The sequence below is a fragment of the Melozone crissalis genome, unplaced genomic scaffold (genome assembly GCF_028551555.1).
Source record: "Melozone crissalis strain CALT ecotype California unplaced genomic scaffold, PUWL_Pcris_2 ptg000039l_1, whole genome shotgun sequence".
NCBI classification, from domain to species: domain Eukaryota; kingdom Metazoa; phylum Chordata; class Aves; order Passeriformes; family Passerellidae; genus Melozone; species Melozone crissalis.
Window position 1 is genome coordinate 1,860,029 of NW_026535817.1, and position 14,926 is coordinate 1,874,954.

General features: G+C 47.0%; 1 protein-coding gene across 1 annotated transcript in view; it reads right to left on the reverse strand.

The window, feature by feature from the left end:
- SHROOM3 (shroom family member 3) overlaps positions 1-14,926 on the reverse strand; it is a 110,406-nt gene that overhangs the window by 66,331 nt on the left and 29,149 nt on the right. The window contains exon 2 of the mRNA XM_054283808.1: positions 11,820-11,974. Within this exon, the coding sequence (XP_054139783.1) occupies positions 11,820-11,974 (155 nt within the window). The remainder of the gene's footprint in view (positions 1-11,819; positions 11,975-14,926) is intronic.

Sequence of the window (14,926 nt, forward strand, 5' to 3'; positions counted from 1 at the left end):
CTCTTTGCTGCAAAGACATCATTGCATCCTAACCACTTGAGGGGAACACAGTTCAGAGCCAAGGCCACGGCCAGAAAGGATTCACTGTCCAACAGGTGTTACAAACTGCTGAGAAACGTGAGAGAAAGTGAGCAGAGAGAAACCAGTGTAAAGATGCACTAAGAGAAGTGGCAGGTGGGGAAAAGCACAATTTAAGAAGCAGAGATGTCCAAGTATATAGAAAAGGGACACCAGATGCAGCAGCAAAGACTTCAGGTACAGCATTCTGCCTTGCTGCTCCATCTAGGCTGCAGTAGGGCAAGATTACCTGCAAGAGCCCCCAAAGTATGCAAAACCTTGTTGAGGGTTGAACTCCCCATTCCCAGGGAGTTCACGGTCCCAGACTTCCTCTTTTGTGCCCTGCAAATCCCGCCTGGGAACCGAAGCGTGCCCGTGACTCCCAGCAAAGCTCTCCCAGGGCACAGGCATGCCAAGGAAAATGCACCCTGGCTCCCGTTGGACACTCAATGGCAGCGTTCTGCTCTCCTACACCCAAACAACGGCGGGGCTGGCTCTGCAGTGAGGAATCTGAATGCGATTTGCCTGTCGCTCGCTGATCACACAGGACGGGGCTCTTCGGGGCTAATTTGCATTTGGCTGCCGGAGCCACCGGGCTTTCCTTTTCCTGAGGGGTGTTACAGCAAGGATGCTGGAGACAAAGGGGCAGATGCTGTGGGCCGGCCGTGTGCAGCTGGCCATCGCATTGTGCCGAGCTGCAGGGCTGCTGCTCCGAGGCAGCCTGGGAAATGTGCTCCCTGCTCCGGGCAGGCTCAGCCCAAAGCCAGCGCCGCTCCGCTTCGGGCATGGGACTCGCCTGACCCTCCTAAATGCCCTCCTCCCAGAGAATGTCATTTTCTAGTTCCTTTTCTTTCCAGTGCAGACATGGAGCAAGGCATGTTGGAGGAAAGAATCTGACTTCTGCTAAAAGTCGTTCAGGTGGCTGCATGTGCAGTCTTTTCTGCGCAGGCATGCAGGAAATTCTCCCTCCCTCTCACACACACACAATGGTTTAGATTTGGTATTTACGAGCTTAAGTTGGAAATAAAGGAGGAATGAAATTTCCAGGTGGCTCTTTCTTTCTTTAATCTTTGCTATGTTTCTCCCTCCCTGTCTTTTCTATCAGTCTTTAATCAAATTCCTGCTGTTACTTTTATTGAACAAAAGAGATGCTGGCACAGGCCTGAAGTGCCTCTGTACATGGGTTGCCCTCTAAGAGCCAAGTTGCTGCGATTTATTACTAAATGGTCCCTGCAGGCTGTAATTTATGAAAGGCAGAAAGAAACGTCCAAGCTTTGGCAACTGAGGTAAATGCTAATATCTGGTAATTCTTCAGCCACTTGGGTTTCTATGAGGTATTGCCTTTAGCCCTTTGAAGGCATCCAAAAGGCTTCACTTTAACACAGTATAGCACACCAGAGAAAACAGTAGCATCAGCCTGAGATGAATTTTTTCAATTTGCTTGAAGGGAGTGACCACCCAAGCTCTTTAATTCAGACATCTCTTCAAATTTCAGATGGGAGGTTCCTCTGATTGCTGCAGCCTGGGAACACCCTGTTCACCCCTGTAGGCATTAGGCCAGGCAGGGTGGTGGGATCTGTGCTGTGAAACAACCTCTTCCTCCATGCTCTGGATCCTTGTCTGCTTCACTGCCTCAGGAATCATCAGGGATACTCCCATGCCCACTAGTTTTGTCCCAGTATTCCACTAGCACCACTACAACCTGCACGGCCAACCTCCCCTAAGCACAGTGGATCACCACAGCTTAGATGAGAAAAACAGTTACAATTTCCCTTGAAGTGCACAGCTAAAGCTTTGGCCCATACTCAAAGATAAAACAACCCCAAACAAACTCCAAACTAAAAATATCCTAATAGCAATGAGGCAGCTAATGAGTTTGAAGATTAGTTAATGGGTTTACTAAAGGAGTTCATATGTCAGGAAATACTCAAAATCAAATCCAAGTTCAATGAACTTAGTTTTATGATTCATAACCAATCTAGAAGGGCGGATAGGTGTGTGTACAACATATGTCAGGTCTCCAAAGAATGCAAATTTGTGCAGGGCCACCTGGAGCTACAGTGATTGCCAGCACTGGAGCTGTACTAATCACCATCTCTCATGAACCATCCTCTTTCACATTCTCTCTCTGCTCCCTGCAATGTTCAAACAAGAGCATATCCCAGATTGTGGGCTGGTCCATCTCTGTCCAGCAGTGACGTAAAGTTCGTGCCCGGTTTGCCACCCGCTTTAAATGACTCTCCACTCTCCAAGGTGAAGGCCAAGAAGAGTGCCACGAACTTGAGCATGGATTCTTCCAGACTATGAAACTGCAAACTGCACCCTACAAATCGTGGTGGGGATGTGAGTCAGAGCCCCTGATGGCGAAGACTCAGCATCCCAAGTGCATGGCACTGATATTACCCTTGGACACCGAGGGTGGGGATGCCAACATGCTGCACAGCTCTGGAGGCTCTCCCAAGTTCACCTCTCCTATGAGCTCCTGGCACTTCTCTAGCCTGAAGTCCGAGAGCTTTGCTTAGATTGCCCAACAGCCTCCCGGTGACAGACCCTGAGCGCCGGCACAGCACCCGGCTCCCCGTTTGCTGGGCGCCCGAAAAATGCCCCCCCGGCACTGCACCAACACTCGTTCGCTCTCAACTTTCCGATGCCCCTGAGCTTTAGGACACAGAGAGTCCCTAAGGCTCCCGCCCTCCGTTGTGCCCAGCCCCGCGGCACGGAACCGCGCAGAGGCCGCTTACCTTTGGAGCCCCCGGAGGCAGGCTCGGGATCCCCATCCCGCCCGAGGGGAGCGCGGGGCCGGCGGCGGGGAAGGGAAGGGAAGGGAGGAAGGGCAGCAGCGGCCGGAGCGGACAAGGCCCCGCGGGTACAGGTGCTGCGCTCGCAGGCACCTCGGCGCTAATCCCGCAGGAAAAAGCAGGAGGTTGGCTCGGCACAGGCAGCTCGGATTACTGCCCTCCTACCCGGCAGTCGTCAGCAGGCCTGACAGACAGGAGCAGAGACCGTGAGGAAAGGGGGAATGTGCTGAGTGAAAGTGCCAGTCAGCTCTGCCCCGGCTCCCCGCAGGTTTGGGCTTGGCCTCTCTTGTAATTAACACTGGGCTGTGCGGGAAGAGAGAGGGGAAAAGAAACTATATCCAAGAAAAAAGTGTTTTCAGCCGGCCAGGAACTATCTATTGTTTCTGTCGAAGTTCGCCCCTCACATTGCTGATGAAGAATGTAACGGGGATAAGGGTGGGGGATAAACGCGGTGGAGGAGAGGTGCAGCAGGGATGTTGGTCCCTGTTGTTCACTGGCCCCTAAATTGGGGCTCAGCAGTCGACTGCAGGGCTGAAAAAGATGGCACAGAAGAAGGCTCTGGAAACTGGATGAAGTCCATGGAAATAATCCCAGAAAACCACATGGCCCTCAACCCACTGGACGCATCCTCCTACTGAGGAAGTCAGCCTAATGCAGCATGGGAGGTTCAGGTGCTCTATACCCAGCCAGGCTGCCTTAACATCCAAGAGAAAGCTGAAAACCTACATTAAATATACATTAAATGTATTAAATTAACATGCTTTTCCTACCAGGAGCAAAATCGTTCATTTCAAACAGAACACACAATTGCATTTCCATTTAACCCTAAACAGTTCTCTTTTCCAGGCCAGCTGTAAAACCAAAACATTCACAGTCTCACCCATACTGTTCACCACATTTTCTCTACTCCAATGTCCCCTTGACTTCATGTAAAGGAAATACATCATCCTCTTCCACACGGTTACGTTTTTGAATGCCTCCACTTACCCCCTGACATTTCACCTGACAATAGTAATCGTTTTTAAAAGCCTGGTAAACACAAAAGCCTAAGTGGTAACTCTGAGCTGAGTTTCTTTTCAGCTCCTGAAACAGGCATTTTTTAACCACTATTTCTGATTTTCAGTTCTTTACACATTCTCAATAGGAAAAAAAAAAGTTATGGTTTATTATGCAGGTATAACGTACCTAAAAATGCGTTACATACATGCACTGAAGATCAGCCCAGCCTCCCTTCTAATACCAAAGTCAGGCAGGAAGCTGAAGAAAGGGGGATTAGGAAAAAAAAAAAGTTCTATATTCTTTGTCCATCTGTGTTTGGGTGAGTTATTCAGGCTGCTCTGCGCTACACACAGGAAGAGTTGTGCATATAAAAGAGCATTTGATACTGTCTGTGCAGTGTCTGCTCTTCATTGTTCTTTTGCCTGAGATATTCCATGTATCCAGCCCTAAGGGAGAAGCAATTCCAAGGGATTTGGATGACCTGTACAAGCCCATTCATAAAAAACTTAAAGGAGTTACAGTAATCACTACACCCTAACATCTGTTTTGCTGAAGTAAATCCAGGCAAACACAATTTATATCAGTAGGATTACATCAGTGTTCATTAACCTCTCCTGACCCTACCTCCCTTTCAGAGGAAACCTTGGACCAAGCAGGAAAAGCAAGGAAAAGATTTTGTGAAATGATTTTAAATTAGTAGCTGAGCAACTAAATATTTAACCTGGCTGTGGCTGTGTACACATGTACATCTGTCCACATCAATGTCACCCAAGCAAGAAACCCCTCATAAATCTGTATTTATAGTCAGCTCCCATGCAACTGCAGCTCCTTTACAGCGCAGGGATGATGAAATGCAGCTATTCTCAGCTTTCCCTGCAACTGCCCAGTGAAGGTGTCACCCTGCACCCCTCTGCACCTGGACAGGTAACCAGAACCCCTGGCCAGTCCCAGTATTTGCCCTGTGGTCTAAAGGTCACCTCTAGACCATCCCAGATAGTGAACAATGCAGGGAGTGCTGGGAAAACACATGCTTGTTTGTCTGAGTTTTCATATTATTGTGATCTGATCCAGCTCCAACCTAATCCTTGGGAAATTCCAAAAAAAGGAGATTCACACTGTAAATGTACTTTGTATGGCACTGGCAGAGATTTCCCAGCTTTTCCAGAGTCACTTGCTGACAAATACAACCCCAGGCTGATTATTGCCTGAAGAAGGCAAACTAATCCACAGGCACAGGGTGAGAGGAGCAGCTAATTGGAATGGCAGTGGCTGGAAATTCCTGGGTTCCTAATGCAGCTTCAGCTGAGGGGTCAGTCTGTAGCATCCCAGCAACCATAACACATCACGGTGGCTGGCATTTATTTCTTTTCAAGGCATTTGCCCACTGTGACCTAAAAGCTTTTGTTCAAAAATTGTATCTAGATCTCCCTTACATTTACTAAAACCCTATCATTCCTGAGCTGTAGCTAATTAAATCCTAGACAGTAAGGATTTGCCAGGGATTTAAAAATTAAATTCTGTTCCCCTCTCAGCTGTCTGTCCCTTCCTAATGAGACAGGGACTGCAAACATTTCAGTGAATGCATGGGAAATTCCTCCATGAAAATACTGATGCCTGAGATATTAAAGACTGACCAGTTTGATTCAAGACACAAGGAATTATTAAGGCCTTTCCTTACCGGGGTGTACAGGGCTTGGAAATCCCATCCAAAGAGTGGGTGGGGCCCCTGGTGGGCTTGGGCTGGTCACACCCATTGCCATTACATGAGGAGCTGCAGCCCCAAGCAAAGGCTCATTTTTTCAGTGATATAAGGATGCACTTTGAAAGAGCCGAGACACAAGGAGACATGAGCAGGGGCACGCTGGAAAGCCGAGGAGGAGCTCACAAAAAACAGAAACCAGCGCTAGACACGGACCACCCTTGCAGCCCTCGGATGCCAGCTTTGGCCTCTGAGCTGTCAGCTAAACATTCCATGTGCATGAAGCCTTCCTTTCTGCCATTCCGCCGGCCATCAGCATGGAACAAACCTCAGCACACCGCAGAGCAGCTCTTTGGGAAGGCGCTGCTGCAGAGCGGGGCGTGGGCCAGCGCCAGTTCTCATTCATTTCATTCACAAAACTTGGATTTATTCGATGCAATTTTCTGGCACAGTGTCAAATACGGCACAAAATTACATTAGTGTCATAAGAGGAAAGGATTAGTGGACAGACTTCTTTGAAGAATTGTGTTGGCACTTGTCTTTTTGTAAAAATGCCAGCAGCTTCCCCTCTCTCCAGGAATAGCCCATTTTCTCCTGGTCAATGAGGGAAATCACTGCTCAGTGAGGGTCTAAGCCAAAGCCTTTTGGAGTCTGTGGGAATCTTTCCACCAATTTCCATGGGCTTGAATCAGCTCTGAGCCGCAGATGTCAGCTGTGCTGACATCTTCCTCCTGTCCTTCCACACCTCCATAAGGTCATTTATCAAGTGGAGTGCAAGACTTTTCTCCTGTATTTTTTCCTAAAGCCTCAGTTATAGCAATTTGCTGCCAAACCAAGAACAACTCTGTAGCTATGGCATAAGTGCAAGTATTCAGGATGTCTGGGTTTAATTCCTGATCTTGCCACTGAGGTGTTTAAAGGAGTTGATTAGAACCAGATGTGTCTGAAAACACAGCCCTGGCCCCAGGAGGCCTACGCAGCCCAGCACCTTCTCGCTCCCAGCATCTCCCCCAGGTCTCATCATTCAGGCAAGAGGGCCCAGGGCCAGGGATGTACCAAGGTAATTACCAAATAACCCAAGTGATGCAGGGAATCTGTAGGGAAGCGTGAAAACAAACATGCAGATTATGGTCATAGCCAAGGATAAGCTTAATAATTCCTTTCTGTACAATTTTTTAGCACAACAGGAAAAGGAGGATGTTTTCTATCCCCACTCCTTTATTTGACTTTTATTTTTAGTCTGAGGTTCTTTGAGAAGGAAAAGAATTGCAGGCACTGCTAAGCCTGAGGCAGACAAAAACCACTACCACTGAAAGCAGAAAATCAACCACCTTGAATAATGATCTTCACTACAATATTGTGTACACCACATAAATAATACTTGAACAGGCTTCTTGCAGTCACTGGTGTCAGAATGACTGGATAAATGCTAAGAGCACACATGTGCATCCCGGAGCAAGCAGCCTTGTTGTAAATCAGCTAGTTTGAGATTTATGCTTTGTCCAGTCTCACAGGCTCTGCAAACACAAGTGTCACCATCTCATCCCAATCTGTGCTGGCCTGAGCCCTGAAAACAACACCCTGGAAGAGATCTGCAGGGCCCTTGCACATTGTTAATGGGCAGAGCAAGGGCCTAAAACCCTGTTAATTCTCTGCAGAACATTTTCCACTGCTGTTCCACCAGCAAATATTAATAGAGCTTTGCATTAATTAACCCAGCCCGAGCTGGATCCCTCTGCAGGGCACTGTCCACTGAACAAGAAGGACTGCACGGGCAGTCAGAGCGGGAGGATCTGCACAGCAGGACAGCGACAGCCAAGGTGGGTGCCTGGCATGGGTGTGGTGTCTCCCTGCTCTGCATCCCCCTCCTGACAGCAGGGAGGAGACGGGAGGGCTTGTCCTTTGCCAGGAGGTAGATGGGCACTGCCGTGGAGATGCTGCTTGCAGCCCCAGGAGCCGTAATTCCGGCTGGGCAGCTGCTGAGAGCTTGCCTGAGGGATGAGGATAGCCAGAGGTGAGGCTGCCCAGCTCTCCTTATGTCACTGGGCTGAGCTGGGCATCTCGGGCTGCCCTGTGACATTGTGTAACCTGGGGTGCTGTGAGGATAAACCAGCAGCATTAACCCCTCTGGCTCCTTGCTGCCTGTCGGAGCCCAGTTCAGCTTTGTTGGTGCTTGTCTGTATTTTTGTGTCTGTGATGTGCTGTTGGCTGTTTCTGTAGTGGAGGGGGGTTTCCTCTTAGGTTCTGATTTAAGACAAAGGGAAGAATATCAGGAAATGTCTACAAATAGCTGTAGAAGTTGTAAGAAGAGTTCCTTGCTTTAATCTCAGTTTCAGAAGCATCACCATGTGACCACCTGTGTTTCTAGGATGGCTTTTAATTCTGTCAGTGGTTACAAATACTCCTGTTCATCCCAAATGATTTAAAAACGAGAATTTAGTCTCCGTCCTCTCTTCCAGAACAACACTGGATTTAGAGGTAACAAAATACTAAAAATTACAAAACCTGTTAACATTTGGGGATTGGATCCTCTGGGACTCAGGCCATCTATTACTGTGGCAGCAAATCAGGTGTGCTGAGGAGCGGCCTGTGGGAGGCCTTGGCCGGGCGGTGTTTGTGCTGCAAAGGCCGTGTGGGACCTGTCCCCTGCGGCCAGGCCCCCTTGGTGGCACAGCCCCCCTTGGTGGCACAGCCCCGTGTGCCACCACGCCTGGCTGCCCTGATTGCCGCTGTTAGGGACAGGCTGCATGTCCAGCCATGTAAACAGTGTGATGCTCCCGCAGCCATTCCTGCCCACTGACCTGTGCTAAAGCCTATTTTTGGCAACTGCTCCGGGCCACTGTAGGGGCTGTAAAGCACACAAGGCCCTGCCCGTGGTTTGAGCCTTATCTTCAGCTGATGAAGGCATGCACAACACAATTAGATCAGACTGATAGAACTGAAAAGGGTCTTTTTGCGATTGCATCCAACTCTGCTTGGATGGAGTTGGAGAGGAAGCAACAGAAAAAAAACCAGGTTGGAAATAATGTATTTCACAACAAACCAGCTAAGTCTTACTTCTTTTGTAGCTATATCCTTCAATCAGCTTTTTCTCCACCTGGTTAAAGATCAACTGAGTATCAAAACCTCTGTAAGGCAGTTTGCTGAGGACAGTAGGCCAGCCTTGTGCTACAAAATCCAGCAAACTGGTCTCTCCAGTTTCCCATTGTGATTCACACCAACTGCTCCAAATGGGCAAACCCTGAGCAAAGCAACCTCCCCAGCACCAGCCAGTGAATTCCTCAGGCCTGATGAAACTGGTTGTTGTCATGCCCATGGTGAGAGACATTTGTCACCAGCAGCGATTGAGGCACACTGAGTCACTCCCTGGGCTGCAGAGCAGCTCCTGCTCCAGCTGCTTCTGGCCTCAGCACGATGGAGTGAGCATCAGCAAGGCCACTCAGAGCACACCAGCTGCAGGCCTGAGGTCTACAGGAATGAACACACATATCTGAGTCCATTGTCCTGGAAATGAATGGGCAAAACCAGTGAGGAATGGGCAGAGAGGCAGGACCTGGCTTTGGGAACAGCCTTTGAAACAAGGGAGGTGTGAGCAGCTGTGCTAAAGAAGCAGAGAAAATGGAACATTTGAAAACTGTCACTGAGGGCCTCTGAGCTGGGGACAAGACAAACAAAATGCAGCTAGAGAGCATCTGTGAAAACTGTTCAGCATTTATCTCCCAAATAAAGATCCTCTTAGGGAACAGGCACAGGATTTACTTAACACTGGGGCTCATTAGGGCATTTTCTGCCTCTGCCCTACTATAAGTCTGTGAGCGAGGAACTAGAAAGTTTATAAATTCACAGCTTCATGTCTCTCCTCCCGCAAGTTCCTCCCTGGGAACAGCAGGACATTTGCACAGGAGTGAGAGGCAGAATGTGGTCCTCATGTACTAAATACTCTGGTGCTGGTCATGTGAGACAGATAATTTTTCTTACTGTTACTTATTGTAGCCGTTTATCTTGCCCTGAATTTTCCCTAATTTTGCCCTCACATTCCCTTCTTTCAAACTATTCCCACCTTGTCCCTCCATTACACTGATCAAACCTGAGTTGATGAAGACTGATGATGACACATCAGTTGTGACATTCCAAGGGAAGTACCACATCATTGCATCAGCCTGCAGACCTGCAAGGTGTTGTAACATCTACTTTTGCTTAGTAACACATGGAGAGGCTCACCCTTTAAAAACGAAAAGCTTACCTTTGTCCTGAAATAAAAACCAAGATTAAATAGCAATCTGAGTATGCTGTGTGGACTATGCCACAATACATATGATTTAAAAATGTGTGCTTTCTGTCTGGTATGATGGTTGGTGTCAGCACCACACAGTTACAGAGAAATTCTCAGGTTTTCATTTGGAAAACAAACAGCTAAACCCTCAAAAACATGCTGACCTGGAATGTGCTCTGCAGAGAGCCAGAAGCACATACACCAAGCAGACTTTGCTGTTGTTTGTATATGACTTGTAAGGAGTAAAGTCCATGTCTGTGGAAGTTTGTGTCACCCCATAAGAAAGAGTTTCTGTGAATACTGAGAGCACTGGAAAATTCAGGTTACAAACAGGTCAGGGAGTATTCAAACTACTGGTATTTGCAGCAAGAAACCCTAATCCAGTTCAATTCAATCATTATGGCAAGTTTACAAGCATCATCACCACACGCATTTCAAAAATACTTTATTTTCAGATGATGTAGTACTGCAGATCTCCAGCCAACCACTTTATCTCTTCTTACCTTCTAGAACTGGAGATGAAATCTCTTCTTCTACCCTGGCCAGTGTGCTGAGTCTGGCCACTTGGGGTGATGGAGTGAATTCAGAGAAACTTGTGACCCACTGCCCAGGGAGCAGTCAGGACCTCACATTTCCTGATTTTTGCTGCTTTCATGCCAGCACTGCAGGGTGAGCTGAGATTGGGTCAAATTACCTGAAGGCTGGGCTCTTAGCTCTTAATTGCAATTTTCCAGTTCTAAACGTATGGATTATCACTGAGCTTTAAATGTGCACAATGGATTCAAAGTACCTTGGCAAGGGGATGGTATGTGAATGTAATACCTCTAAAAGTTAATGTGCTTGATCCTTCTATTGGTAATGAATGAAGCCATGAAAGACTCCCAACCAAATTTTTTTCATGTTCACTATAGTAATTCAATCCATAAAAGCATCAAAACCCTTTGCATTTCTTTAAAGAGGGAAAAATAGGTGGAAAGGTGTTGGGAAAATAAAAAATGCAGAGAAACTATTGCATTGCAAAACAAACATGTTCTGTTTCCACAGTTTTGCTAAGGTAGCTTGAATTAAACATTTGGATTACAATCTACATAGGCTTAAAGTAAAAACCAAATCCAAAACGCATTTTTGGAAAACACTCAAATTGCAATGAACTCCTTTTGCAAATCCTCTCCCAATGAGCGCACAAACCATGTAACAGTTCTGTACATGAATATTCAAAATTTGCTGCAAGGTTGCCTAAAGACGTTTTAGTTAAACAACCAAAGAGAGTCAGCAAAAGCACAAAGTACAGCCCAGAGAGCAGGAGGGTGCTGTGCTGATCTTTACCCAGACTTCTTTTTGCCCAAGTGTGGAGCTTGAGGACAGAGCTCTCCATAAAGTGATACCAGCTATCACTTTACTGGCACAGAAAGAAACTGGCCATGGCCACAGCAAAAGACATAGGTAGCATTTCTGTTAAGGTTTTAAAAAAAACAACACAAATTCCAGACCCAAACATCTTGGATTCAAAATCCTCTATCACTTACCTGCAGAACACCAAACAGCTCCAAATCTTGATGAGGCCAGTGGAAATCTTTGTGCTGCCACAGCAACAGTGACAGCGTGCAGCAAATGAGGCAAGAGCTATGTACAGAACTGTCACCCTTTGGCAGGGAGCCCCAGGGACATGGGAGGAAGATGGGACTGCCTGTACATCACTGAACAGGGATCCTGGAATGTCATGTGCACATTGCAGGAGTTCCTTCCACATGGCAGGGGAGCAGTGCAAGAGAAATGGGTGTTTCACGTGCTTGGACTTGTCAGTGACAAAGGAGCCCTAGAAATATTGGTGAAAGAACAGGCATTTGCCCGTGGGCTCATGCCTGTGCTCTCAAAACAAGGCTTGTGCTCAGATTAGGCCAAGCCATAGGGCTCCAGCTGGAGAAGTGAGGGGCATGGCTGGGTGGCCTGTGGGGCAGGAGGAGGGCAGGGAATGACTGTGGCTCTCGCCTACCTGCGGACGACAAGCTTCAGCTTCTTGTAGGAGCCTTTCACCAGGGAGATGGCCTCTCTCCTGGAGCTGCTCAGCTCCACCTCATTGATGTTCACCACTTCATCACCAGCCTGCAGCTTGGAAGGCAGGGAATCTGCCTTCCCTCCCTCTTCAATCTGCACAGGAGAGAAGGGAAAAAGTGAGACGTGCCTGACACGGTTTGGCTTTCACCTGCAGAGCTGAGAGTGTGCTTCTGTTCAAGAATTGATCTACCAGCCCCAAACTCTGCTCTTGGATTAAAAAAACCCTTTGCCAGCCAGTTCACTCAAAGGTCTCTGCTTGCCACCCCTACATTTCTTATAGAAGTGAGTTGGAATCAGCAGCCAGATGAGCTCTGCCAGGAAGCACTGCTTAGAATAAGCCTGAAAAGTCTTTGGTATTTGGAAGCAGTGAACTCCAGCAAAACAGCCATGGAACGCCTCTTGATAAGAGCACCCAGGCACCAGCCCAAGGGCAAAGCCAGGATTAGAAGAGCTTGGATGTGATTTTGTTTGTTCAAGCTCCCCTTTGGGATCCAGATGCCTGATGAACAACAGCTTCTTTCTTACTGGCCAGCAGCAAAGCAGGAACACTCAGGTGTAGGTAGTTAATGAAGTGCAGCATCTCTGTAGGGTTTTTCAGCTAGGGATATAAAGAAAGTAGATGATTATTTGAATTTTATGAGAAAGTAAGCAGTCTGATCCAGGCTATGGAATGGCAAGGCTAGAAGCAGAGTCCCAGGGCACTTGCCTCTGCTTTGTATGGCCCATCATGTACAGAGTGTAGTGACTCCCCATCTGTGTGCCAGTAGAAATACACAAGGCAGAGAAGAAAATCTGGCCCAGGATCTGGGAATTGCAGCCTTGTGCACTGATGCACTCTCTCTGCAAAGGCATACACTAGCATAGCAGAGGGCCAGATTAGGCACTGCAAATGCTGAGTTCCAGGAGACTCGGGAGTGCCACCAGCTCCAAGTGCAACTGATAATTACTTTGACCACAAAACCTGCCACCACAACACCTGCTTTTCAAAGCACCCTGTAGTCCCTGCTCAACAGAGGCTGTGACCTGTGTTAGCAGATGCCACAGGACCCACACGTTCCCTCCTGTGGAACATCTCCTGGCACAGCAGAAGTAGAAGCACTTCCTTCAGGCACTCACCTCCCCAGACATCCTGCTGACACAAAGAGATGTGGCTGCATTGGTTCTGCCTCAGATCCAGGCAGGAAGGGCAGCTGTGTGCAGGGGTGAGATTTCCAGGGCAGTGGAATTGCAGGCATGCTTCTGGAAGTTGCTTTTATTTCAAGTCAGGCCAAGCAGTGTGTAATTAAGCCATGCCCCAGACATGTAACTCAGCACATGCAGACGCGCTGCTCAGGTTTTTACCAGGGCATTAGTTTCGGTGTTGAATGGTGGTTTCTCACTGGCAAAGCTGGTCTGTTCCTCCTAACCAAGGAATTCCAGCCCAGGTACCTTCTAAAATGTAAAATCTGACTTCCCCAAACATCAGTCAATAAAGTTTCCAAACCCCCTACAAAGGGAGGTAAAAATCATTGTCTTTCATTTTACCAGGAAGTCATTCCACTGATGAATGAGTTTTTTCTTTTTTTCTTAAGAATGAATAAAACCACAGGAATGAGCCTTCCCATAAAGAGCCTTGTATCACAATTACCAGGAAGGGTGAGAGATGAAACATTAGCCCTTGCTGCCAGTATAAATAAATAACAAATGAAAAATGCAGTATTGCTGCAGTTTATTGCTGCTGTAAAGCAGAACAGGTGGGTATCATTTCAATGAAATACAATAGTGGGGTACTAGGGGTTAGATTAACTTGTGATATAGTCAACAGAAGGGATTTTATGTTTGGTTTTGCTTTATGTTACAGCATATATACTGGAGAAAAGTGCTGCTTGGAAAAATATGTTTTGTAACAAATATCAGCTACTTCAAAGGCTGTGATACTCATCAGAAGCATTTGTATTCATTTGTGCCTGGAGGAACCCTAACCTTAAAAAAATCAGCAGAATTATGATCTGTGATTTATCATCTAATAATTCCAATTGTAATTACATATTTGAGGTTTTTCACTTCACAGGAACACTTTTAAGGTTGTCTTTACAACTACAGGGGCTAGACCTTCCTTTTTCTTCTTTTGCAGTGAAAATGGACATTTGGATTCTTCCATTTTCACCTTTATAAAGAATGTGAAATCAAACACTTTTAGGGAAGACTAAACCCTGCAATACTTCTGATCATGCTGATAACGTTATTAACTGGTCTGAAAGAAATCTTTCTTCAAATCCTGATGCATTCCAGCTTATCCCTACACCAAGGGCTCTTAAACTGCAGCCTGCAAGGCCAAGCAGCCAGCCACAGTACCAGAGTAAAGGATGCCTTGAAGGAAAGTTTGTTAGCATGGGTGGAGTCATCTGCAAGTTACTCCAGAGGCTGGAAGTGAACTGCTTTGCTCCTGTGTGCTTAAACTGTCCATGAGCAAGACCTAAAACCAGACCCACATGCTGCCTTTGGAAGGTGTAGATGGCAGCTTCAAACCTGTATTACTTACGGACTTAGAGAGAATATAAATGGAGATGTGGACTGACATTTTACTGTTGACACTCTTCTCTCATCTATTACTAACCTGTAAGCATCCTCATCTCTCATCTACCCAGCTGGGGTTACCTGCATACAAATCCCTGAAAGTTCCTGGAAGAAAACATTCACAAAAGGCCTGTGACCTGGTACTACTGCTCAGAGGAGCAAAAAAGGCAAAAAGACTTAAAAGGTTCCATCAAAAGTCCAAAGCAAAGCTCAGATGCTCCACATCCATTCTTCATTTTTGCATGCCTCTGAAAATATTTGTGTTTAAGGAGTGGTGAAATTTCCTGGGGAGGATTGAGTGATTCAAACAAAACGAGCTGCACTATAAACACAAAGCTCTATCACAGTGTAACAATTATCAACAAAGCAAACAAACCTCACCATGCAGGTAACCTGGTTAAATGAACACCTGCTTTGCTGTAGGGGGGTGCACGGAGCCCAGGATGGGATGTGCTGGAGGCACAGAGCAGAGGATGGGAGATGTGTGCA